The sequence below is a fragment of the Giraffa tippelskirchi genome, chromosome X (genome assembly GCF_054371585.1).
Source record: "Giraffa tippelskirchi isolate mGirTip1 chromosome X, T2T-mGirTip1v1.2.pri, whole genome shotgun sequence".
NCBI lineage: Eukaryota > Metazoa > Chordata > Mammalia > Artiodactyla > Giraffidae > Giraffa > Giraffa tippelskirchi.
The window spans coordinates 3027168-3051022 of record NC_137289.1 but is presented as its reverse complement, the minus strand read 5'-3'; the positions used below and the strand labels follow the sequence as shown (position 1 = coordinate 3051022).

At 48.2% G+C, this 23855-nt stretch overlaps 2 protein-coding genes across 15 annotated transcripts in view; both read left to right on the top strand.

The window, feature by feature from the left end:
• The window catches only part of ZNF185 (zinc finger protein 185 with LIM domain), a 52840-nt gene extending 40295 nt beyond the window's left edge, over positions 1–12545 (top strand). For 12 of the 14 annotated variants that reach the window (XM_081567355.1, XM_081567364.1, XM_081567368.1 and 9 more), the window contains 6 exons: positions 63–173; positions 1154–1234; positions 3262–3333; positions 4353–4455; positions 9100–9198; positions 10127–12545. In XM_081567355.1, the coding sequence (XP_081423481.1) occupies positions 63–173; positions 1154–1234; positions 3262–3333; positions 4353–4455; positions 9100–9198 (466 nt within the window). In that variant the 3' untranslated portion in view covers positions 10127–12545. The remainder of the gene's footprint in view (positions 1–62; positions 174–1153; positions 1235–3261; positions 3334–4352; positions 4456–9099; positions 9199–10126) is intronic. The other 2 variants (XM_081567362.1, XM_081567361.1) reach the window with 1 other exon arrangement.
• Positions 12546–17834: 5289 nt separating this feature from the next.
• On the top strand, positions 17835–19668 carry PNMA5 (PNMA family member 5). The gene is given in 3 exon segments (XM_081566131.1): positions 17835–18423; positions 18426–19151; positions 19442–19668. Coding segments are annotated over 3 exon segments (1542 nt in total).
• Positions 19669–23855: the final 4187 nt, after the last annotated feature.

The following is a 23855-nucleotide window of genomic DNA, read 5'->3' as shown; positions in this document are numbered from 1 at the left end:
TGACTCTGCAACACATCAGCTCTCAGTGTTGACATACTTGCCCCTCCCTCCACTTCTTTCAGGATGAGAAACCCCTCGAGCTGTATGGTCTCTGTTCCCAGCCCTGCCCCTCCTGAGCAGCCTCCTATTCACATGCCAGCCTCCCCAAGTGAACTGGAGCCCAACTCAACCAGGTAAGAAGAGACCATCTGGGAGATGTTCTCTGGGCTAGTCCCTGGAGCTAAAGGACTCAGCTTTTGTCTCATGCTACTTCCTTGACATTAGTTCTAGTGCCTACTGCAATTCCCAGCAGCCTGTTGGTCAAGGGGCCACAGAGTATAGCCCAGGTTCCCCTAGTATAAACTCCTGTGTGGAGGCCTGAATGGAGTCTCCCAGTGAGAAGATGACGTGTCACTTTCTAGGGCTCTGCTATCCTTTGGACCTTGCTAGTGTCTTGGGGAACATGCTTGAAAAAGCCAAAGAAATACCTCTGAGGCCAGGGCCTATGTCGTCTGTCTCTCTCACATTATCTGTTGTGAGAAGAGGCACATACCTACTGCCTCACCTCTGCTCCTGGCCCCCATGCAATGTTAGAGTTCAGGAAGGGAGTCATTGCAAAGAGGCTGAGTGAGGTAGGGGTGTGTGTGTGTGTAGGAGAGATCAGAGGAGCCTCTACTGCCATCATGCTGGAATGCAGAGTATGGAAATGGGGCCAAATTTGGGGTCATTATGAGCCTATCATGAAGTAGACCTTGTTTCCAATGATACCAGTGGCTTGTCCAGGGTGAGGCAACTTCTCGACCTCTGGAACTCCACGAGTGAGAAGGGAGAAAAGGGAGAAATTAGATTGCAGGTGGAGATTTGAAAATCTAGGATTGAGGCTTATAGGCAATCTCGGTCCTAGACAAAAGGGAAACAAAATGCGGTGAGAGAAGAGGATAGAAATTCCACTGGACTGAAGTCTCAGGAGGGTAGTGTACCACCACTGGCTGTAGGGAGCCTCTTTCTAGCGCTCTCAAATCTGCACACAGCCGGCTATACCCATGAGCTTTGATTTCAGCCCAAGTCCACTAAATGGGGGTTCTCCCTGCCCTGGACCCCTGCTTTAGATCAGGCCTAGTCCCCTGGAATCTTCCAGTATACCTATTTCTGTTCTGTTATGCTTTTTCTACAGCAAAGGGATTCTCTTTGTGAAGGAGTATGTGAATGCTGGTGAGGTGTCTTCCAGGAAGCCACTGTCTTCATTCTATGGCAGGTAAAAAGTCCCAGATCTTTCATATCATGGCCTTCTCCTGCCAGGCCCTGTGTTCTCATTCCTGCATCCCCAGTACCTCACTAAGTACATGGCCCAAGTACCTTCATTTATTGTATAGGTGGATGATTTAATTGCCCATGGACGTGATATACCTTTCCAGCTGTTCTACCTAACTTGATGTCTTGTGGTCCCCTTTTATCATTACTTCATCCTACACTCCACTTCCAGCCTCATCCATTTCTACCTGTCTTTCTCAATAGACTACAAGCTTTCTTTTTGTGAAATCCTGAGAGTATCACTCTTGATAGAGCTGTTGAGGCCCTTAAGAACCGTCTAGTTAATTCCATTCTTCCAGAACTCAGGGCTCCTCTCTTCAGCTCCCATGCTCCTTTCAGCATGCCAGTTTGCTTCATTTGAACACACATTTGACTGTGTGTGTTCACACAGATACATGCATAACTTTCCACTCATCTTCTCTTTGCTTGCTTCCTGATGCTGTATTGAAGCCTACCTCTGTGCCACCTCAGCTAAAAACTAACCCACACTGAGACAGTGTCCTCCTGGGAATTTTTTAAAATGACACATCCCCTCACTTCTGGGGTTAGGATTTTAGTAACAGAAAGGAACATCCTGGCCTTATTTCAGGATTGGGCCTCTGGGGATTCCAGGCCAGCTTTCACTGCTGCTGTGGAATGATGAGCATGGGCATGGGGATCAAGTTCAAGTACACACTCAACCCTCATTTGTTGGGTCATTTTGGGCAAGATGGTCAACTTTTATGAGTCACAGTTTCTTCATTTGTAACTCCTTAGAATGATTTTTCCCCAGTAGCTTTTTTGAAATATAATTCATATATCCTAAAATTCACTCTTTAAAGTGTACGGCCCAGTCATTTTTGGTACATCCACAATGTTGTGAGATCATCACAGCTATCCAATCCAGAAATTTTTATCACCCAAAAAGGGAACGGCAGACCCATTAGCAGCTCTCCCTCTCCCCCCGCCCGACACACACTCCACCAGCCACAGCCCTTGGCCACCACTATTTTCTGTCTCTATAGACTTTTCAGGGAGGTTTTGATATGAGACATACTGTTATGAGATATGAGAAATACTGTTTACTGTTATAAACCTCTAGCACCCTCAAGAGAGCTATCTTTGCCTCTATGAACACTGTCCATCTGGTATTTCTTCTTCCAGTCCCACCAGTACTTTGTTTAATTGGACACTTAGAATTGTGTAGTTCAGTGTGTTTTCCCCTTTTGCTTTACATTCCAGGAGGTTTACAAATAAGCTTAATGCTCAAAAGAAATCAGAAGCTGGGCTGAAATTCTAGTTCACTCCTTTTACTGCAAGCATGACCTTAGCCAGGTCACTTACCTCAGGAGGTCATCACACAGTTCCTGTGACAATGGAAGCTTCACCAAAGCATATCCTAGAGCTTATAGCTAGTTTTCCCTCCTTGGAAATAGTTTTTAATCATTAGTTTTTATATAAGAAGTCATATTATTGAAAAATAAAGGCATAAAAAGAGGGGGGAAAAGCCACCCTGAATCGCACTCTGTAACTCAAGCACAGGTATTATATTGGAATGTTTCCTTCCTTTTTTGTCCCTATTCTTAGTGTCTGATTTCTGCTGTGAGTGGGCTCCTGGTGACTGTCACATTATAACCCAGGCACATATGTGGGGAGAAAAGCCATGGTCCTTTCCCCCTGGTCAGTGAAAGTGACAGTTCTCCTGGTATGCACAGGCTCCAGAATCCTAGCCACATACTTGTCATCTTCCTCACCATGGCAGGTCTTCTTTGCCACCAATGCAAGGGATCTTCTCTGCAAGAATTATGCCTTGGTGGCATCAAGTTTAAAGCTTCCCCTACCATTTAGCATAACAGACAATGGCAAGTCAGGCAGTCACGTCTCAGCTTGTGGCCACAGGGTTAATCAGAAAAGCATTCTCCACTAATGTGACTGCAGTAGTGATCTGCCTCCCATTTTTTGTCCTCCTCTCTCCCATCACATTCCCTGCAGCATTGGCAACAATGAGGACTCATGCAACATGGAGAAGAAACTCCCATATGACGGTACTCCATACTCTGAGAAGTAAGTCTGCTGTGTTACCAGGGAGCACACAGGTCTACAGATGAGAAGCAGCTGAGGGAGATGTAGCCATTAAGTCCATTTGCTTTTGTCTACTGCTTTGCTACTTCTGATCCATTTCCAGATGTGATGTGTCACACCACAGCATAGCACATGATTCCCTCATCCAGGTGTCACACTTGTCGCAACCAAAGGCTTTGAATCCAGCTAAGACCAGAAGACAAACACAGTGAATCAGTGACAGAGCTAGGATAAACCCCAGGGCCCTGACTGCTCTGCCATCTAACTGTGAGCTGGAGCTGGCGGTGGTAAAACACAAAGGAGGAGCAGAGCTGTGATGAGGACAGGAGTCTTTAGCAACAGTGTCAAGAAACTGAGCCCTGGGCCAGCAGCAGGGCAGGCAGGGACGTTCAGCAAGTTCTGTCTGAGGGGGAAAAGCAGGGGTGACTCCAGGAACAAAGGCAGAAATCCTGGAACTGGGGAGATACTCAATCTACAAGTCGGTGTCTAGGACTCCAGTATGAGATCCCAGCAGGCTCCACAGCCACACTGACTTTGTGATAGTCCTTTGGTCCTTGCTGTCCCTGTGATATTCCAGGCAGGACCCAGTGGTTCCAGGCATGAAGAGAAGGGCCATCAAGACAGGGAGCCAGGTAGGGCATAAAAGGACATGTCTCCTGTAGAAGAAGACATGGGTCTTCCTGTTCTAGAGGGGAACAGCCCACCATGCAGATATGTTTGGCAGGGCTACAGGGAGAAGCAAGCTGCCTGGAATAAGAATCACATTGCAGTGTCCAAGTGTATGATAGAGAGTAGGGTGAAGATATATGACTGGTTTCTGGAAACAGTGTGAGGGTCTACAATGGGCTAAGGTCCATTGTGGCCCAAGGCTATATATGGCCAGTTGCACACCACGGGTAAAGATGTCAGGCTGCCTGCATCAAAGCACAGAGTCTGCCTGTATCACATCATAGAAGTCTGCATACCAGCCTGACCATGGATTCTTCTTTTTCATTTTCCAGAACAAGTGGAGGGATCTGTACTTACTGCAACCGGGAGATCCAAGACTGTCCAAAGATTACCCTAGAACACCTTGGCATCTGCTGCCATGACTATTGCTTTAAGGTAAGAAAGAGGGGTGGTGTTGCAGAGAACATCATCCAGAGCTGGGGATTCCTTTTGGGTTCAGAGAGTGTGGAGAAGGCTTGATTTCTGTATGCTCATGCTCCATCTCAGGGGCTTTGCAGAAGTGGGAGCTGAGTGAGCTCTCAAGTCTAAAGGAGTTAATGAGTGTTGGCAATTCTATGTGCTTAATACTGTGAGGGAAACAAAACCAGTCTTATGGGGAAAGACTATTCCCAACAGAGTGCCAACAAGTGCAAAGGCCTTGGGGCAGGAGCATGGAGTATTTTAGCTCATATGGCTGGAATAGCATGGGTGAGAGATTAGTGCTAGGAGATAAAGTCACAAGGATGCCTAAGAACTGGATCATGTAGGTGTTGGAGGACACAGAGAGACTTTAGATTTCATTCTAAATGAAGCTGGAACCTACTAGAGGGTTTCGGTGATAGAAAGACAAGGTCTGACTGAAGCTAGAGAAAACAAAACAGTCACTTGATTAGGGAGTTGGCATGGCAGATGTCAAGATGGTGGCTGGATTGGGGATACTGTTTGAAAATAGAGCTGGCAGTCTGTGGTGTGAAAAAACGAGAGGAGTCAAAGGACACTCCAAAGTTTGGGGCCAAGCCATTACCTGAAATGATGGTAGTGCCTTTTACTAAGAAGGGAAATACTGGAAGGGAGCAGGTTTGAGCAAAGGGGAGGTGTAGATGAGTGAAATTCCAGGGAGAGCTACATGGGGAGCTCCTGTGATCATATGGATATGTGTGTTTGTGTTCCAGGGAAAGGCCAGGGCTGATGAAATCATCTAGGGTGTGAGTAGGTGGGGATAGGGGCTGACACTGAGCCTTGTGTCTTTCTAGCATTTAGAGTTTGGGAAAAGGAGGGGGTCTACAGAGGAGGATGCAAAGTAACACAGAATATAATGCCCCAAGTGACACAGTTTCTCCAGAGAGTCCAATGGTCACCATTGTCAGTGGTTGCTAAGAGATCGTATGGGATGAAGCCTGAGGACTGCCCTTGAATTTTGCAGCATGGTGGTCGTTGACCTCAGTTGGAACAGTTTTGGTGGAGTGATAGGGATAGAAGCCTGGCTGGAGTGGGCTCATGTGGGAATGGACAGAGTCACTCTGAAACACTCTCCTGATGGGTTGGCGTTATAAGAGACCAGTGCGAGTGGACAGTGGGGCAGAGGTGCCAGGCATGGGTTGATGCTGATGGGAGTGGTAAGAGTAGCAAGCAGACACTGATCATGCAGGAGAAATGGTTGCTGATGGTGATCCTGATGTACATCTGGAGGAGAGAGAGCTGGGTCCCAGTTAACACATGGCAGGGACAGAAAAGGCTGAATCTGTAGGTCATTATGGAGAGGTTCCCAGGTTGGCGGGTGGAAGGATGAGGACCTTCTTCATTAGTTGCCTCTGTTTTTCTCAGTGAGTGAGAAAACAGGATCACCTTTAAGGGGTGGGGAAGGGTGTTGGACACTTGAGAAGAAAGGGGAGGATTTGAAAATTGTCTCAGAGACAAGGAGGGTGGATGGACCCTGCAGAGCCTGCTTGAGGGGAGGACTCGTGCATTCCTTTGGACACCAGTTAGCATGTAGTGTGTTGTTCCCTAGCCAGGCTCAGCCACAGAGGTGAAACGGGGACACTAGCATTTACTGGGGCAGAGGTTATACCAGGTGAGTTGGCATGGTTTAGTCTGTGCTTAAGGGAACAATAACAGTGAGGCGATGGCAGAGACCATCCGAGTGAGTTGGAGGACATGGAAGTCAAGGAGAGGGGCGAATGACTTATTGGTTGTGATGAGGTCTAGAGCAGCGGTTCTCACACTGGAGCATGTGACTCACACTTCACTATCCACTGAAGGGCTTCTTAAGACAGAGTGCTGGGCCCCAGCAAGGTTTCTAACTCAGTACATTTGGGTGGGACCTGAGAATTGGCTTGTCTAACAAGTTCTGACAATGCTGAGGCTACTGGTCCACACAGAGTCTGGCCAGAGCAGTGGCTGAGGTAGAGAGGGGCCCAGAACATGGGAGGAATGGAACAAAATGCTAGGTGGTTGGAAGCCCTTCCATCTGCATGGATACAGAATTGACTCAGGAGTAGAGGTGCAGGGAGAGACTGTGACATGTGGTTTGGCAAAGAACATTGTTTTCCTGATTCCTGGACTTACGTGAAATGTTATTAGAAACTGTTATCAACAATTAAATACCAATAAATTGGATAACTGGGAAGAAATGGATGCATTCCTAGAAACATACAACATACTAAGATGGAACCAAGAAGAAATTGAAAGCTTGGAGAGACCAATAATAAATAGATTGAATCAGTAACCAAGCACCTCTCAACAAAGAAAAACTCAGGGCCAGGTCTTCACAGGCAATTCTAACAAATATTTAAAGAATCCTTTTAAACTCTTCCAAAAATAGAAGAACACTTCCAAACTCATTTTATGAAGCCAGCATTATCCTGACACCAAGTCAAGCATAATATTAGAAATAGGGCTATGCTATGATCAAGCAATCCCACTTCTATGTATATACACAAAGGAATTGAAATCAGGATCTCAAAGCAGTCTCTGCACTGCCTGTTCACTGCAGCATTGTCGACAATAGTCAAAACATGGAAGCAATCTAAATGTTCAGTGACTGATGGATAAAGAAAATGTGGTATATACATTAAAATGGGAAATGATACAGCCTTTACAGACAGAAGGAAATCCTGTCATTTGCAGCAACATGGATGAAACTGTAGGACATTGTGCTAAGTGAAGTAAGCCAGACAGAGAAGGGCAAACACTTCTTAGTACCACTTATACGAGGAATCTAAAATGGCAAAATCCTTAGAAGAGAGTAGAACGGTGGTTGCCAGGAGCTTGGGGAGGAGGTGAAATGGGGAGGTGATGGTCAAAGGATACAGTGTCAGGTACGCAAGATGGGTTAGTTCTAAAGATCTACACAGCAGAGTGTCTGTAGTTAATAATGCCATAGTATATAATTAGAACTTGGCTAACAGAGGAAAACAATGTTAAATAAAAAATCCTAGAGTACTTTTTCAACTTTTATTTATATATCTTAATCACAGAGCACCCCTGTTAAACACAGAGCAGAATTACCTAAGCAAGTCTTGGCACATTTGGTCCCACAGAACCCAGTGTTGCAGGAAAGGTACAGTTGGAGTGGGTGGACATCCAGGGAAGGCTTTGTGAGGGAGGTGGGTCTGGAATCAGAGATGAAGACGTGTCTAGGGGTATTTTCCAGGTGGCTGAACAAGTATCCATCATGCGTACAGAGGCAATACTAATGAAGAGGCCAGCAGGAGGCTGGCAGGCATGGGAGGAGGCCCACAGTGGCAGGAATTTTAAACTTGCCTGACTGGTTTGCACACAGGGTGGGGGAACTTAGAATTGTGGCAAAACAATGAGACCTGGTATTCTTTGGAAATTCCTAGAATGTGGGCAGGGTGCCTGAGACCCACCCCTGGGGGCCGTGAGCACAGAGATGGAAAGGATATCACTTTCACAAGATCACAGAGCTGCTCAGAACTGAGGGTCAAAATCCCGGCTCCAATATCAGAGTGAATGTTGTCCGAGCTGTACTCTGCAGCCTCCCAGGAAATGTCGTTCCACTGCTCAGGTTCATCTGTATAAATTCATCTGTCACTGTCCTTTATCAGAGGTTTATCTTACCTCTGTTAGATTGACATAACATTTTAAAACACTAGTTTGTATTGTTACGTTTAGGAATAAAGAGAGGACACTTAATGTCCACAGCATCATAACAGCCTTTTAGGCTCTTTGTTCTCCACAGTGTGAGGCACATTGCAAGCCGGGGTTGTTGATTTTTTTTTTTTCTGTTCACAGAGCCACCATTAGTTGGCTAAGTTGAGGTTCAAGCCCTGGCCTATAGTAACTAAAATGACAGAGGGCTCATTAATTTACAGTGAAAAAATGGCCAGGAGACAGGAACTGAAAGGTAGAAGAAGAAAGACATCAGAGAGGTGCTGGGTGAGAATGAGCAGAAGGAATTAGGGATCCTAGCAGCTGTTCTCCACTACTTTCAGCCAGAAGCAGAAGGCTTGTCCAGGGTGTGCCTGAAGACAGCTGGAGTCTCAGACATATGGGAATTCTTGGCCTCCTCTTATTTGAGACTGTCTGCAGGCCCCTCTGCTCTAACCTCTCATACCAGGAGGGTCTGCAGCAGATGGATAGCCGTTTCATCCTTTAGAAGTTGGCTGGAGAGGCAGGCCAGAGGGGCTGGACAGCTGAAATCACCTTCCCTTTCATTGTGACTTCATATCACCTTCCTTTCACTTTCAACATCACAATTAAAGCTCTCCTATAGATGAGGAGAGGGAGCCTCAGTAACTCACCCAAGCTCAGCCAGCTAAGGAGCAGTCGATTTAGGGCTCAAACCCAGGCCCAGTTCTGAAACCTGGGCTCCTAATGACTGTGTGATCATTCTGCCTGTTAGTTTTTGTTTTTGTTTTACTGTTGTTTTTGTTTTTATTTGGGCTTTGTCTCTGTTTCTGCCATGTTTAAATTGTCTGCTTCAAAATCCAGGATGTGACATCAGCTTGGTGCCTGCCCACTCCACTCATTTATATTGCTGCACTTGTATGTTGACCTCTAGCTTGTTTTCTCTTTCAGTGTGGGATTTGCAGTAAACCAATGGGTGAGCTTCTGGATCAGATCTTCATTCACCGTGATACCATCCACTGTGGGAAATGCTATGAGAAGCTGTTCTAGGTGGGTGCTGCCAAGCAGCAGGAAATTTACTAGGGGGAATAAATGTGCCCTAGTGTCTCCCTGAGTCTTGACCTGAGACACTGCTATCTCTCCTAGCCTTTATGTTCAGGGGGCCTGAGTCCTTGTGTCTCTATGCCCTGTGACACTTTGAAGTCTTAAGTGGTACAGATGAAGAGCTTTCCCATGGACATTTCCAAGCTGCAGAAGCCACTGTCTCTTCCTCTCAAGGAGCACCTTCCATGCAGCAGCTCAGCTAAGCCCCCTAGTTGCCCTGCTAGGTCATTGGCCTGTCTGGGAACAATGAAATAAAGACCTAAACAGGAAAAGGACATGGGGAAGCACTTAGCTTGTAGATGGCACAACCAGGACCTCAACCCAGGACTTCAGATTCAGCTTCTCTGCCACAGTCCCCTGGGCTGCCTCCACCATTGCTCAGATAGCATCAGATCAGGACTCAACAGCCAAGATATTCAGTAAAACAAGATATTTAGCTGGGGACCAGCAGCAGGTAAAGGCCAAGATAAGTGAGCATGTGTGGGAAGTGATGGTGCTGTCCTGGTGCTTGGGCACCCTCTGGGCCACATTGTCGACTCTGCTTGAACACAGGTTTGCATGTTAAAAACCAGTGGAATTGACCCCAGTGTCTGAGCTTCATGGGGCCTGGTGATCCTGGCAGCCCCTCCTCCTTAGCACCTGTTCAACTAGAAGCACAGGACAGAGTGCCCTTGAAGGCAATGGGAATGGGTAGCAACCAGGGCCTCCACTACCTACGAGCCTGTTCTGCCTTTTCTCCAGAAGACACATTGATCTGGACTATCACTTCCCATGCCTGGAGCAGTCGCCCTCCCCAAGAGCCTCTGACTGCTCATTGGATTGGGTGTGTGTTTCCAATCTCATGGATACTTCTATTTTCTTTTACTTCCTCCAGGCTGAGAAGAAAGTGATGACTCCTGGACAAGTTTGACTATCCCCAGTTGCCCCAAGTTGCTGGCTGTTCTTCCCTCACTTCCTCCCTCATGCTTCTGATTTGTTCATGTTTTTGCCCTTCTTAAGTTGAACTTGCTTACATCCAGTAGCATATCTTGATGATGTTATGATAATCCCTTGTGTGTGTACCTTTTTATAGCTGAAAAAGCACTTCCCATCCATGATCTTACTTCAGGCTCAAGCAAAGAGTGTTGAACAATAATTCTGTTTTGACTTCCCTAAGACTGGTCAGCTTCCTGATGAGTTTAGGTGGCCTGAGTGTGCCTTTGGGACTTGAAAGCAGGAGGAGACCCCTTGAAGCTTCTTAGGGGCCAGGTTAAAGACTGTTGACGATCCCTGGTGGGTAAATTGCAGACACTGAATGCTAGGGATCAACATAGGCAAATGTTTAGCTTGTCTATTTGCCATATATATTTTTTGAACTTTCCATATCCTTTTACAACTAGTTCGTTGCTTTCAATTGAGTTACATAGCAGATTTTAGTTACCTCCTCCTACCTACCTTTCAGTATAGCTGAGTTCTTCCCTGCAGGCATGTGGACATGTATTAGAAAGCTTACACATTAGTTTTAAATTCTCTATGATGTAATTCTGAAGAGGCTACTGACCAAATGGACATCTGGGTCTGAATTTTGATAGCTGATTGATACCTTTGACCTCAATTTCCAACCCCTAAACTTTACACAGGGATCCCCTAAAGTAGGTCTTAAGAGTGTATAGACTCCAGCAAGATTATGAAGGGAAGAAATCAGCTAGCATTCTTGAGGCCTTACTACATAGTAGGCATTATAACAGAGTGATGGCATTAATCCCTGTTCTAATCTTGTGAAGAGGGTATTCTTCTTCCCAGTTTGCAAATGAGGATATTGAGGGTCAGATAAGCAATCAGAACCATTGCTGTGTCTCTCCAGTAACTGTAACCATAGTCCTGAGCCTGTGCGGAGGTTACCTAGTCCTCCCGGGGAACCTGCCCCCCTCAGACCTTCCCTGAGGCACACTGTTACAAAGAGGGGAAGGTGGGAAATTGCACTCCTCCTCTGGGTATCCTGGGTAAAATACAAGAAGAGCCAAACTGGCCCCCCTCACCCTCCTTTTCCATGAAAACACTTCTGAACTGAAATACTCTTAGCTGGGAAGAGATTTGACTCACAGATCTTCCCAAAGAAGAGCTTGTTGACCCAGGGGAAGCTCCAGTGGGCTCGCTGATCTGAGCACAGGGCCCTCAGTGAGATCCCATTTTCCAGTCCAGACTCTGTCCCAAGCTAGCAGCAACTACCAAGACCCCAGGAACTTGGAACAGGGACTCCTGTTGGCCTGCTGGACAGATGTAGGCCCATGCAACTGGGCTCCTCCATCTTTGGGATCAAGATTACTGTGTAAATCAGGCTTTCCTGATAGCTCAGTTGGTAAAAAATCTGCCTGCAGTGCAGGAGGCCCTGGTTCGATTCCTGGGTCAGGAAGATCCACTGGAGAACGGATAGGCCACACACTCCAGTATTCTGGCCTAGAGAATTCCATGGACTGTATAGTCCATGGGGTCACAAAGAGTAGGATGCGACTGAGCGACTTTCACTTTCACTGTTTAAGTCCCGCAAAAGGACAAACTGACAGTTTTTCTGATTAAAAATGAAGGCCTTTTCTCTTGATTTAGAAGATATTGGGCTGCCTTTCTGAGTGTCTGATGTCCTCTGCCAGCGTTCAGAAGCTGTTGTGTGGAAGTTGTTCCACATTCAAATGATCTTTTTTTTTTTTTTTTTTTTGATGAGTCTGTGGGGGAGAAAGTGGTCTCCCTGTCCTATTCTTCCACCATTGTGGGACCACCCCTTCTCTTGATTTAATTAGAAAATGTCTCTCCATCTCTGTCCAGTTTCTGAGCCCTGTGCACATTGGATGGTGGACTTGTCCTTCTTGCAAAATGATCAGAGAATATTCCATTTATTTACATGGACATGCATCAGATTTGCTCTGGAGGGGAAAATTGGCACATCATGCCATGTACTGACACAAAATATGAGCTGGTTTTCCTTAAGACTAGCTCTCAGCCTGGGTCTTGGCACATGGTAGGGATTGACACATAGGTGCTGGATTAATTAGTGAAAGGGAAAGAGGTCCAAGATAGGCTGGCTTCCCCACCTTCAAGATACACTCTGCCTTTAAGGGAGTTTTAGAACCAATGTGCAAGATACTGATTTCAGTCTGAAAACATCTCTTTCATTGTTGAAATGGCTCACAATTCTGCAGATTTAAGGAAGAGAGGTGGTTGCATTACACTTTGCTTCTTTTTAGTTGCCTAGAATTTTTAATCATACTTGCTTGACTCACAGTAACGTACACAAACATAATAAATGGTGAGATACTTCATGTGTAAATGTTAAGGTTTCCTTTTTTAAGTGTAATAACTTGGTGCATTTGGCTGTGTGATTAACTTTCTCCTATTACTTAAGCCATTCTCTTTACAAAATCAAATAAATACTTTTAGGAAGTATCAAATATAAAGAGTAAAAAAAAGCCAGAAATTATCTAGAAACTATACATGCACTGGAGGTGTGCAATTCTAGACCTGTCAGATCTTTTTTTTTTTTAATTAATTTTATTGGAGTGTAGTTGCTTTACAGTGTTGTGTTAGTTTGTGCTGTACAGCAAAGTGAATAAGATATATGTGTGTGTGTGTGTGTGTGTGTGTGTGTGTGTGTGTGTGTATATCTCCCCCCTCCCTTTGGAGTTCTTTCCTATTCAATAGACCTGTCAGATTGTGTTTTTAGACCTGTCAGATCTTAATGAGTAATGTTTTATTCTTTTGGGCCCATCCTTTCGTTGCTGATAGGTAGTTGCTTCGTCCTTATTGAACACTTGCAATGACCAGGAGCACAGTCCCTTAGAAGCCCATTCTGTCTCTGGAAATGCATTCCTCAGTTGACCTGTTCCCTTTAACTATCATCCACTGATAATCTATAATCCCTCTCTTATATGCTAGCCCCTAAAACACGTAAATATGCTTATTGGATTCTTCCTCTGTCAACTCTTCCCATTTAAACACCCCTGTTCCCATCAACTCTGGCAGTAATTCTGAGTAGACATCTCTCAAACACCCTCCTCAAAGGTGCCCCCTCAACTACACATCCCAACCCATTCCTCCAGATGTGTACCAACAGGAAAGATTTTCATCTTGTTCATTAGGGCTAGTAGCCCAGGCTGTCAGAATCCTGTTGAACAGTCATTCTGCCTATCAGGTGATGCATGCTTCCAAGTTTTGTACCCGAAAATATAATTTACATGCCATCTATGTCTGGATCCCACCTGGTGCCAAAAAGGGTTGATCAGGAAATCAGCCCAAAGATAGAAGACATGTAAGAGAAATCCCTCCACTACTGAGTAGGGACGTTGGGACCCAGTATTCAGTAGATACTGAACTAGTATCCCTGTAGCCACATTCTCACCGCAACCTCAGCCACCATCTTGGCTACATGAGTACCACTGGGAAATGAAGAAGAGGCTTTACCAATTCCAAGGACAAGAACTATAACAATAGCTCCTAACTAGATATTTCTAGGACTCTCTATTTGTGATAGTATGTGACACAAACACCCCCCCTCTGCCCAAATAGGGTAGTGTTATTTTGAAAAAATGACTTAGCAGAGCTGGTTCCCAGCAAGCCAGTTGATCACCGTACTCAGCCTCCACTATTCCTCCTTCCCCTTTACAGATCCACACTTATGAGGGCCCCCAACCCATACACCCCACATGGGGTCCTCTGGGGGACTCTGCTTATGAATGTATTCCACCTGTGAATTTCCACACAACACATTCCTCTTGTCCTGTTTTTCTGCACAATATCTTCCTCATGAATTTCCCAGTGGAGGAAATCTTCCACCAAGGGACCCAACAGTGGCTATATTGAATTCGAAGTTGAGATTGCCACCCGGTCATTTGGGGCCCCTCTTGGCATTGAATCAACAAGACAGGTGTTATTTTACCTGCTGGCTGACTGCTCCTGATTATTGAGGGGAAATGGAGTTACTACTACACCATGGAGGCAAGAAGGACCATATCTGGAACCTAGGAGAAAAAAAATGAAAGTGTCTCTTAGTGTTCCCATATCCAATAATATAAGGTAATGGATGACTATAACGAGTCATGCAGGCAGGACCAGTAAGGGATCAGATTGGTTAGAAATAAAGGTTTGTATCTTACCGCCACATAAACAACCACAATCAGCTAGATGAGGTCATAGGGAACTGAAGTGCTAGTGGAAGAAGGAAGTTATAAATACTGAGTATGACCTCATGGCCAGTTGCCAAAATAACAACTATAGAAGCTACACATACTTTGTCTCACTTTGTTATTAAATGGTTGAATCTCATGCCCGTTATTTTTTATTTCTCCCATTTCCAAATACTGTGTTTGAATTGTGTAGGTAGTAATTAATAATTTAACCTATAGAGTACAGTATATCAAAGTGTAATTATGGCAGAGCTAGAGAAGGAACAGACATCCCCCAGAGAATGAGAGTGTATCTAATGGGACTTTTGCCATCTCGATTCCTGGAGAAGGTAGAGGTGCATTCACCTATATGAGGAATGGTTGTGACATGCTAAGCAGAAGTATGGTGTTGCTACTGTTACCATTTGGAAGAAAACCATGGAGAGAAGAGTATTATGGATGATGAGTGGTCAAAGAGGTGGACCGTGCTGGATTGGCTGTTAGCAACTAGGCTGCATCTCTGCCCCTTTGTACATTTTCTACTCAATATATGGGATAGTCCTAGGAACTACATGTTCTAGAATCCTTCATCAAAGCGCCTCCAGGTTTGATTATCCAGCTACTAGAGTACTTGGAGAGAAGAAGAAGCCCTTATTCTCCGGCAGCAGCACTGGGCACTAAGGAGTCTCAAAAAAGGTTATACCTGGTTTATTTCCCAGTAATTTCTGGGAAACCTCCTGGGTATCATCCATGACAGTCCTGCCTGCAGCTGAAATCACTGGGGGCTTTTTCCTAGTGTATCAGCAGCAGCCTCCCTCACCTTCACTGCTCCAACCTTCTACTGGTTGTGAAAGCCACTGATTTCCTGGTCTCAACCCTTCCTGCTTAGCAAAGAGTGGCACTGCTTTTCTGATGGGCTACCCTGTTAATGCTGTCTCCATCCAGCCTTCCTCTGCACCTTATACCCTGCCTGTGAATGGCTTCTGCACCATGCCATCTGTCCTGTGAAAAATCCCCACACCAGACCTTCCTCACTATACACACTTAACACCTTCTGCACAGTGCTGTAGCCCAAGAAGCACCTTGTGTGCCAGACCCATTATCTTACGACATCTGCAGGATTCTTTTTTCTCTGAACATCCTCTGAACACAGCCCCACTTATGAATGCTCCCTGTGTTCCCTCCTCATCCCATCCCCCACTGCCCAGGAACTCCTGTCTGCTGACCTGCTCCTCTGGGTGCCTACTATATTGTTGACTTACAGATATCTTAAGATAAATGAAAAGGTGTTTCTTTTATCCAGAATATAGAGCATGAAAGCATCAGCAATCTTCCAAACAAAACCCATAATCGTCCTCCATCAGCTCATTAAGTCCTATGTAACGAATTCTCGTTCTGCTCAGTCTTGGGTTAGCTGCTTTATGAATCTATCAGCTTAAACCCTAGAGTTCTGGAAACTCTGGCTCACTGCAGTGATAAGATGTCAAAGTTATTTAAGTAATGGCATCAGAAACTTGTGCCTCAGAACATTTGGCAAAGTCCTTTTCCTGAGGGTCTGAGACAGTCCCTTTTTCTTGAAGATAAAGCATTGTGGCCTGTAGGTGATTGCAAGCACTTTCGGGGAAGCGTAAGTGCAAGACAAAAGATTTAAAATGCCATAGTTAAAGATCTGATGAGAGTTCACACAAAAATGATGCAACTGACAAGGAATTTTTTTGTTTCTGTGGTGTGAAACATTTAAAAAGATAACTATAATTATGATTGATAACACTACACTGTTTGTTGTTGTTCAATCCTAAGTCGTGTCTGACTCTTTGCAACCCCATGAACTGCAGCATGCCAGACTGCCCTGCCCTTCACTATCTCCCAGAGTTTGCTCAAACTCATGTCCATTGAGTTGGTGATGCCATCCAACCATCCCATCCTCTGTTGGCCCCTTCTTCTGCCCTCAATCTTTCCCAGCATAACGGTCCTTTCCAATGAGTCAGCTCTTTGCATCAGGTGGCCAAAGTATTGGCGCTTCAGCTTCAGCATCAGTCCTTCCAATGAATATTCAGGGTTGATTTCCTTTGGCATTGACTGGTTTGATCTCCTTGCAGTCTAAAGGACTCTCAAGAGACTTCTCCAGCACCACAGTTTGAAAGCATCAATTCTTTGGTGCTCAGCCTTCTTTATGGTCCAGCTCTCCCATCCGTACATGACTACTGGAAAAACCATAGTAGTAATAGTGTTAGTCACTCAGTTGTGTCCGACTCTTTGTGATCCCACAGACTGTAGCCTGCCAGGCTCCTCTGTCTATGGGAGTCTCTGGGCAAGAATACTGGAGGGGATTGCCATTCCCTTCTCCAGAGGATCATCCCAATCCAGGAATTGAACCCAGGTCTCCTGTGTTGCAGGCAGATACTTTACTGTTTGAGCTACAGGGAAGACCAGAAAAACCATAGCTTTGACTATATGGACCTTTGTTAGCAAAGTGATGTCTCTGCTTTTTAATATGCTGTCTAGGTTTATCATAGCTTTCCTTCCAAGGAACAAACGTCTTTTAATTTCATGGCTGCAGTCACCATCCACAGTGATTTTGGAGCCCAAGAAAATAAAATCACGGTTTCTAATTTTTCCCCTTCTATTTGCCATGAAGTGATGGAACTGGATGCCATGATCTTAGTTTTTTGAACGCTGAATTTTAAGCCAGCTTTTTCACTCTCCTCTTTCACCTTCAACAAGAGGCCCTTTTAAGTTCTATTCGCTTTCTGCCATTTGAATGGTATCATCTGCGTACCTAAGGTTATTGATATTTCTCCGGAAATTTTGACTCCAGCTTGTGATTCATCCACCCTGGCATTCTGCATGATGTATTCTGCATAAAAGTTAAATAAGCAGGGTGACAATATACAGCCTTAATGCATTCCTTTTCTAAATTGGAACCAGTCCGTTATTCCATGTCTGGTTCTAACTATTGCTTCTTGACCTGCATACAGGTTTCTCAGAAAGCAGGTAAGGTGGTCTGTCATTCCCGTCACCTGAAGAATTTTCCACAGTTTGTTGTGATCCACACAGTCAAAGGCTTTAGTGTAGTTAATGAAGCAGAAGTAGATGTGGTTGTGTGTGTGTTTTAAATTTTCATGCTTTCTCTATGATCCAATGGATATTAGCAATTTGATCTTTGATTCCTGTGCCTTTTCTAAATCCAGCTTGTACATCTGGAAATTCTTGGTTCATGTACTGCTAAAGCCTAGCTTGAAGGATTTTGAGCATTACCTTGCTAGTGAAATAAGCACAATTGTATGGAAGTTTGAACATTTGTTGGAATTGCCTTTCTTTGATTGGAATGAAAGCTGACCTTTTCCAGTCCTGTGGCCACTGCTGAATTTTCCAAATTTGCTGGAAAATTGAGTGCAGCACTTTAACAGCATAATCCTTTAGGATTTTAAACAGCTCAGCTGGAATTCCATGGGATTTTCCAGGCAAGAGTACTGGAGTGGGTTGCCATTGCCTTCTCCAAAAGAGACCCTGAGGAGGGGCTTAGAGTCCCTCTGCACCTACAGGGTGCTGGGCACAATGTTCAGAAGGGAAAACCATGCTAAAGCAGTTTTCCTTGAATTGACTGACACCATCAACTATGCTACGGTGCCCAGCTGGATCCTAGGAAAGGGAGGTACCTGGAAAGTGGTGAAACCCCATAGCCCAGGTGAGGAATTTATCAACAGACTGAAGTACTTCCTAAAAGATGAGAGTCAAAGAATGGTAGATATGGTCAAAACCCTGGGGTACAGCACTCATTCTGAGGGCGCAGAGCCGGAGGGCTTGGCTCAAGTCAGGCAACCAGTCTCACAGCCTCTGAAAGAAAGCCTGTGGTACCGAAAACTCAAGACGTTTTCGGGAGACACTCTCCCAGGCCCAGGTGAAGAGAGCTTTGAAACCTGGCTAGAGCAGGTGACTGAGATGATGCAGCTATGACACATGTCTGAGATAGAGAAGAGGCGGCGTTTGCTGGAGAGCTTATGCGGCCCTGCCCAGTCCATCACGCAGGTGCTGAGGGCCACAGTGACTCCATCACAGAGGAGGAGTGCCTGGAGGCCCTGAAGCAGATCTTTGGGGCTAAAGAGGACCATAGAACCTCACAGTTTAAGTTAGTCCAGACCTTCCAGAAGTCTGGAGAGAACATCTCTGGTTTTTTGGTACGGTTAGAGCCCCTGATTCAGAAAGCCAAATAGCACAGCCCCTTGTCAGTGAGAAGCGCAGACACGATTCGCCTGAAACACATCCTAGCTTGAGCCTCCATGACCACTGCCCTCCGGGGCAAGCTCGAGCTACTGGATCAGTGAGAGTGTGCGCCCACTTTCGTGCAGTTAATGAAGCTCATTCGAGATGAAGAGGAGTGTGAGGCCACCATGGCAGTGACCGAGGAGAACCAGAGTCAAGCAGAAAGCGTCTGCAGGGCATCAGAAGACAGTGTCCTGATCCCTCAGGTCATGGTGCAGGCAGGGTCATTGGCTGAGAGCAGCACTCAGACCACCCAGGAAGGGATCATCCCATTTCTGAAGCACAGGCGGCTGTCTTCCAGCTGTGACACCGGGGAGGCAGGCCAGAGCCAGGCATTATTTCCTAGGGCCGAAAACCAGCCTCTGGCAAAGCCCAGGCCTCAGCTGGCAGCAGAAGAGTCAGGGAACGAGAGAGAGGCTGGAGCCACCGAGCCACCCCAAGCCCTAGGAAGCATAGGCTCAACGTATCCAGGCACCCCCTCTGCTAGCAGGCAACAGAAAAAGGGTAACAGGGGAAGAGGCAGTCCACACAAACAGTGGGGGCCTTGAGTGGGGCAGAGGGGCAGGGCAGCCAGGCCCAGGCCCCTCAGCCTCTACCAGCTGGAAGGAGCTCCACCAACCAAGCCAAAATCAATGCAGGGAGGCATGGGAGACCCAAGCAGAGGGCCATAAGGAGCAGCAAAAGGGGTGCCCGCACCTCAGACAGAGACTCCAACATAGCAGAGGCTGAAGGTGTAGTCAGGGGCTCTGGCATTAGCCCTGGCTTCTGGCCACCCGCAAACGCCCACCCCGTAGGCTCTGAGCTAACGATGCTGATGGTCCCCCAGGCCACGTGGGGCCTAGAGGAGCCACTCTGGAGGCCATCTCTGCCACAAGGAGCCAGTGCTGGCAAGGAAGGGCTGTGGGGCACATGGCAGATGCTCCAGTGGGGAGAAAGCAGGATCCAGCCTGTCTTCAGGATCATCTACACTGCCCTAGGGAAACCCCAGGAAGGCAGCACCCTGGACCCTTTCCACAATTGAGGGCAGAGGACCCAGAGGCCCATGGCACTCAGAACCAGCCTACAAGCAGTCTTCCCCCATCCCGGCCCCTGCAGCCTGGATGGACTGTAGGGACAAGGACAGCAAAGACTGTGGGGAGATGATAGGGCCCTGGGTACCTGGTGGGCCAGAACCCCACAACTGGCTTTGGTGTGAGTGGGTGTGCGTGTAAACCTTTGTTCCAAAGGAGGAAAAGGAGAAGGAGGAGGAAAAGGGGAAAGAGGAGGAAGAGGAGGAGGGGGATGCAGGAAGAGGAGGAGGGGGATGGAGGAAGAGGAGGAGAATTCATTGGCGGGAGGGAGGGTTCTTTTGTTCTGCTTATGTTTGAGCTTGGTCACTGGAGACCTGGGACTGGCCTGGAGAAGTACCACTCACCAGCTGCCAATGCCAAGGTCAGCCCCAAAGCCTGCAACTGGGGAACAGCCATGAGTGGGCAGCCCCTGCCTAGGTGAGGGGTGCCTGCAAACAGCTGCTGCCCACACTGGCTTGGGAGACTTTAAGGGCCATGTCATGGTGCCTGGGCCTCCCTCCCACCCTACTCCCCCAGAGGGGACCCCTATTAAGCATCCCCTGGGGCAGGCTGCTCCCTGTCCTGGGAAGTCCAGATGTGTCCCTGTAGGCCCCCTAGTGACCCAGGTCTCAAGGAACACCTCCCTGCCCCAGTCCCCTCTCCTGTCCCCAACAACACACACCCCCAAACCGTCGTCCACTCCCCCCCACCCCCGCAGAGCCCCACGGTGCCCATGAACCTGGGCCGGGTGTCCCCACCTACCCAGTCAGCCACCCCTGGGCCCAGCTACGTGCCCTGAGCTTCAGCACCAGCCAAGGCCCTATCAGTTGTTGTCCCAAGTCCTCAGCTCAGCGTGACCTTTCCTGGTGCAGATTCAGGCCCAATTGTGCTTGGTCTCCTGGAGATGTGCGTGTGTTCTTCTCTGAGCATTTCCCCTCACCGTGGTGCAGAGACACCCCAGCCCACTCTCAGGAACCCGTGGGAAGGAGGGGATGGATAAGGGCTTGGCCAGCGTCCACCCCGGGACCTCCGGAAGATCTGCATCGGGGCCACAGCAGGGCTTCGGGAGGCCCCTCAGGACCTGTACTCTGCTGGGCCACCCTGTGCTTCCTCGGGAGTCTGCATCCTCGGCTTGGTACAGCATGCCCTGCTGTGTGACTGTCCTGTGTCCACCACAGGGCATGCGGGCCCAAGCGGGAGGAGCTGCCCTGGGGGGATCGGGCATTGCCAGTGCCCACCTTCCTGGCAAGACATCACCCATGAGGCCCTCAGGAAGGGAGAGTATGGGGGGAGGGAGGGCCGCCACGTGGGGGGCAGCGTGAGCACCTCCTTAGGGACCCCGGGAGGAGGGGGGGCCAGGACCGTGATCTCCTGTGGCCGTTAGGAGTTCTCTGTGTTGTCATTTCCTGTCTTCAATGGTTTCAGTCAGTGCTGCTCTTCAATAAAGTTTCCTGAAAGTTTCAGCTGTCTCGTCTCTGCTCTGGACAGTGGCGGAGGACTGCCTGGGGTGGGGGGTACAGTGGCCTGGTACTCCGAGTCGGCACTGCGGTGTGGTCCCAGCAGGGTCTGAGATGGTCTGTGTGGCCCCCTGGGCTGGATGGAGCTAGGCGACAGGGATTTGTGGGCAGGGACTGTGGCTGGTTGGGTCCCCAGGAACCTCAGGGAGCCCCCAGGAATAAGTGGGTTAGATGTTGGGGGAGGGCAGGGTCAGCAGGTAGGATGCCAGGCTCCAGGATCCCTGGCAGCTCCGTGGGGGCTCCAGGCACCCAGATGGTTCAGAGAGGTCACGTGTGCCATCCCAAGGACCAGCCAGCCACAGAAAGGTCCTAGTGTGAGGTCAAAGGCCGCTTTCAGGAGAGTGGTGCAGGATTCCAGGGCACAAGTGTTTGCCCACTTTCCTGAGATCAGTCTACCCCTGCTGGCCAACGGTGGACAGCCCTGCCCTGGGCACCCGGGGGCGGAGGGGGTGGTGGTGGTGTGATGTCCCAGGAAACGTGGGTGGGCCAGCAGGCGTTCCACACCCCTCAGGCCATGAGAGTGGACCAGCAGGAGTTCCACAGCCCCCTTTCCTCAGAGGCGGAGAAGGGCTGGCAGCACTGTCCTCCACCTTGAGTCCAGGGCAGGGTGGCCTGCTGAGAGGCACGGGCACCCCTCTCTCTCCCTGTCCCACTCCCCCGCACTAGTCCTGTGTTCTGAGAGCAGGCAGGAGGCAGGGTGCGGGCCGGTGAGTAGGAAGTTGCAGACAGGGGCCCAGCGATGGCCCCTTCCTGCCCAGAGGCTGACTCTGGGTCCGCGGCTCCCCCAGAGCCCTCGGTGAGCAGTACATTCGCCAGGGTGGAAAGCACTACTGACCCAGGACACATTTTCTCTAGCGTGACGCCATCCTGCGTGCGCCTGCATGTGCGTGCCCCGTGAGGTTGCACGTTTACGTCCGGCGCCTGTGTGCCTGCGCGCGCCGCCATTTCCTGCAGCCGCGCGCTTGCGTCGCGGTGCTTGTCGGGAAATGCGACCGTCCACGTTTCGAATGGCTACCCTGGGCGAGAGAAGCCTCGGCAGCGGTTCCCACTATGGCCGACAGATGGCGCGCGAGGATCACAATTCTGCCTGTCCGCCCATCTTGGGCGCCCTGGGCTCTCGCTGCCCATCCCCCAATGGACTGGAAGATGTGGGTGGTCCCACCGGCATAGAGTTGACGCAGGCCCCCTGAACCCGAGCGCACCATCACTGTAGTGCAGGCGGAGGCGGGAGATAGGAAGGGAGCTGGGTGCTTGCAAAGATCCAAAGTGGCTGTTTGGCGAGTTGCCCTGGTGGTCTCTGGACGCTGGACGCCGGTCTTCAGAGCTGGCCGCGGCCAGGACCTATGGACACGCGGGGCGGGGGCGGCTCGACCCTTCAACCCCGAGGGACCCTGAGCGGACCTGCCAACTCGTGGCGCTAGGTCTCCGTGGGGAGGGGACGTCGTTATCAAGAGGTAGAGGAGGGAGATGGACCGGTTGGGTGGTCCAATCTGCAGAGCAGTGGCTGGCGCCTTTCCTTTTTCAGTGGTAGAAAGTGAGTAGAAGAGAACTGAGAAGATTGCCCTGGTTACCGAGTTGTAGAGCTATGCTTAAGTCTGGGACCTCTGTTACTGTCATCGCAATATATACTGCTTCCAGTTTTTTGGTAGTTACGACTGCTAAGGCCTTGGTGAGCCTGGTGGGCATGGTGCTCAGACAGTCGGTTCAGCCATGAGTGAGAGGTGCCTCTTCAAGTGTCCTATTTGTTATCTAACCTCCTGCCTCCCAGATGCTTATGCAAGTGCACCGACTCTTCTATTTAGACATCCAACATGGTTATGCCTGTTGTTGTCTCCCTTTCTACGGTCAGGTTCTGCTTTTCTGCCTTATTTGATTTTTATTCCTTCTAGCAGAAGCTCTCCCTGAATTAAGGCCAGGCACAGCACAGGCCATTTTGAGGTTTATATTTCCAGCCCTAAGAACCTCCATTTCCCAGAGCCCCAGCAGTGCAGGGAAGACTACCACCCCCATCCCTTATCACTGGTAGAATTTGGCCTTTCCTTTTTCAGCTAACCCTTCCTCTCCCCCTTGTGCATGATACCTGGGTAAACTGGGAAGAAAGCCTGGGTGCTCCTTCCTTTAGCACCACAGGGAGATCAGAACCATGTATGCTGGTAACCACATATGAGAACTCTCACTTTGGCCCCACCTCTTCTCCATGGTAAAATCCCAGGCCACTCTCTATTCCTTGCTCTCAAAAGTCACTTCACAACTGGTTGAGAGCCTTGTCCTGCTCTCTTCAGAACCCTTGATTCTGAAAGTAATGAACCATTTCTTGACTTCTTGATGTGGGTGATGTGTGTGTGTGGGGGGGTGTCACATTGGTCTCCACATCCAAACCAAATTTTAGGTGGTCTTTCATTGTCTTTACATTGGTGGAAGTTATGTGCAAGTCTATGGAACCGCACACCACTCGCACCCCGTCCCCCCCCCCCCCCGCAACACACACAACCAAGAGAGTCAGTTACAAACAATATCACAGGAGACATGACAGAGATTAGAGCCACTTTTAAAGATTTAGGGGTGGTGGTCCCCATCATATCTCCATTTGCTTTGCTAGTCTGTTGACTACAGAAATTGGATGAATTCTGTAGAATGACTGT